Genomic DNA, 1,386 nt, shown 5'->3' with positions numbered 1-1,386 from the left:
CAGACAAAGTGAAAATCAGAGAAATCGATAAGGGTGAAATCTGCAGTGATGATTAATCATATGAGTGAAAGAGAGAGAGAGAGAGATGATGCTGGCCTTGCCTGATAGCGTGTGGGTTGATTTAGGATGCTGTTGAAGCTGTGAGAGTCCGGCATCCTCATGCTCGACTGGGTGAAGAGGTTCAGCTGTAAGCATTGAGAAATATTGATTATTGGTAAAGAGTGATGACGTCACAGGGGTTTCAACAACTGATTAACTGATTTCAGCAGTTGAGATCAAAACCAGTGAAATTACACAATTCTGATTTCAATTTCAATACAACAATAAGACCCAATATGCTATTAAATACTTATATTTACTTAATATTTATTTATTTTGTGTTTAATATTTTTAATATTAACATTAATTTATAATATTATTATTAAACATATCTATCCATCCATTCTCTAGTAATATTAAATATTTTTATATAAATTTAATATAAACTAAAGAAGCAAATGCATGTAGTCTTATTTTTCCAATTAAGTAATAATTCAAATAATTAAGTTAACAGTTAATAATAAAATAATGAAGAAAAATCAATCACAAGCAATAAACCAAAAACAATTGAATAAAGACACTAATGACATAAACAGTGCTTGCAGATTCACATGTATCTAACTGCAGTTTTAAGTGTGTAAGTAAGTACACATTCAGAAATTGATACAATTTCAGAAGCAATTCAATGTAAAATAAAATTATCTTTAACTTTTGGCCACCAGAGGGCGTAACAAACCACTGAAATCAATAAAGACTTTCTCAGCATTGTTGTTAGTGTTAACTAAAACCATGAAAAACTGTTTTCAGTAATTGAAATAAAACTGAAATAAAATAAAATATATATAATTAAGAAAAAAAAAACTGCAGTAATATCAGTTGGCTGCCAAGGAAAGTTTCTTAATTTAGTTTAAGCTGAACTTCTAAAACTACTAAAACTAAAACAGAAATATAAAGAAATATTAAAAACCTATACAGAATATTATAGTATTCTACAATAAAGCTATAAAGAAATATTGAAAAAACAACAATGAACAAAAATGTCAAAAGCATATAATGAAATTACTAAAACTAAATGAAAAAAAAAAAAAATATATATATATACATACTGTAAATAATACTAAAAAGTGCACTGGTAATTCTCTGCTAGTAAATTATCCAGTAACACACATTTCTGTTAACAGTAAAACTGAAGTGCAAAATTCAAAACACATGTTAAACACCTGTAAAAAAAATCTATATTAAGGAATAAGAAAATTCCTTCATGTTAAAGGTCCCATATTTTACACCTTTCTGGAGTTTTAGTTTAGGTTTTGATGTCCTTAAGAATATATATTTGCGGTATAAGTA

The 1,386-nt window shown here is 27.3% G+C and overlaps 1 protein-coding gene across 1 annotated transcript in view; it reads right to left on the bottom strand.

Moving 5' to 3' along the window:
* Positions 1 to 1,386, bottom strand: part of LOC107676160 (short transient receptor potential channel 3-like) — a 47,563-nt gene that overhangs the window by 715 nt on the left and 45,462 nt on the right. Inside the window, exon 11 of the mRNA XM_016470682.1 lies at positions 102 to 185. Within this exon, the coding sequence (XP_016326168.1) occupies positions 102 to 185 (84 nt within the window). The remainder of the gene's footprint in view (positions 1 to 101; positions 186 to 1,386) is intronic.

This window comes from Sinocyclocheilus anshuiensis, unplaced genomic scaffold (assembly GCF_001515605.1).
Source record: "Sinocyclocheilus anshuiensis isolate Anshui unplaced genomic scaffold, SAMN03320099.WGS_v1.1 scaffold2808, whole genome shotgun sequence".
Lineage (NCBI taxonomy): Eukaryota > Metazoa > Chordata > Actinopteri > Cypriniformes > Cyprinidae > Sinocyclocheilus > Sinocyclocheilus anshuiensis.
Note: the sequence above shows the minus strand (reverse complement) of the source record. Positions and strands in the feature narration are given on the sequence as shown.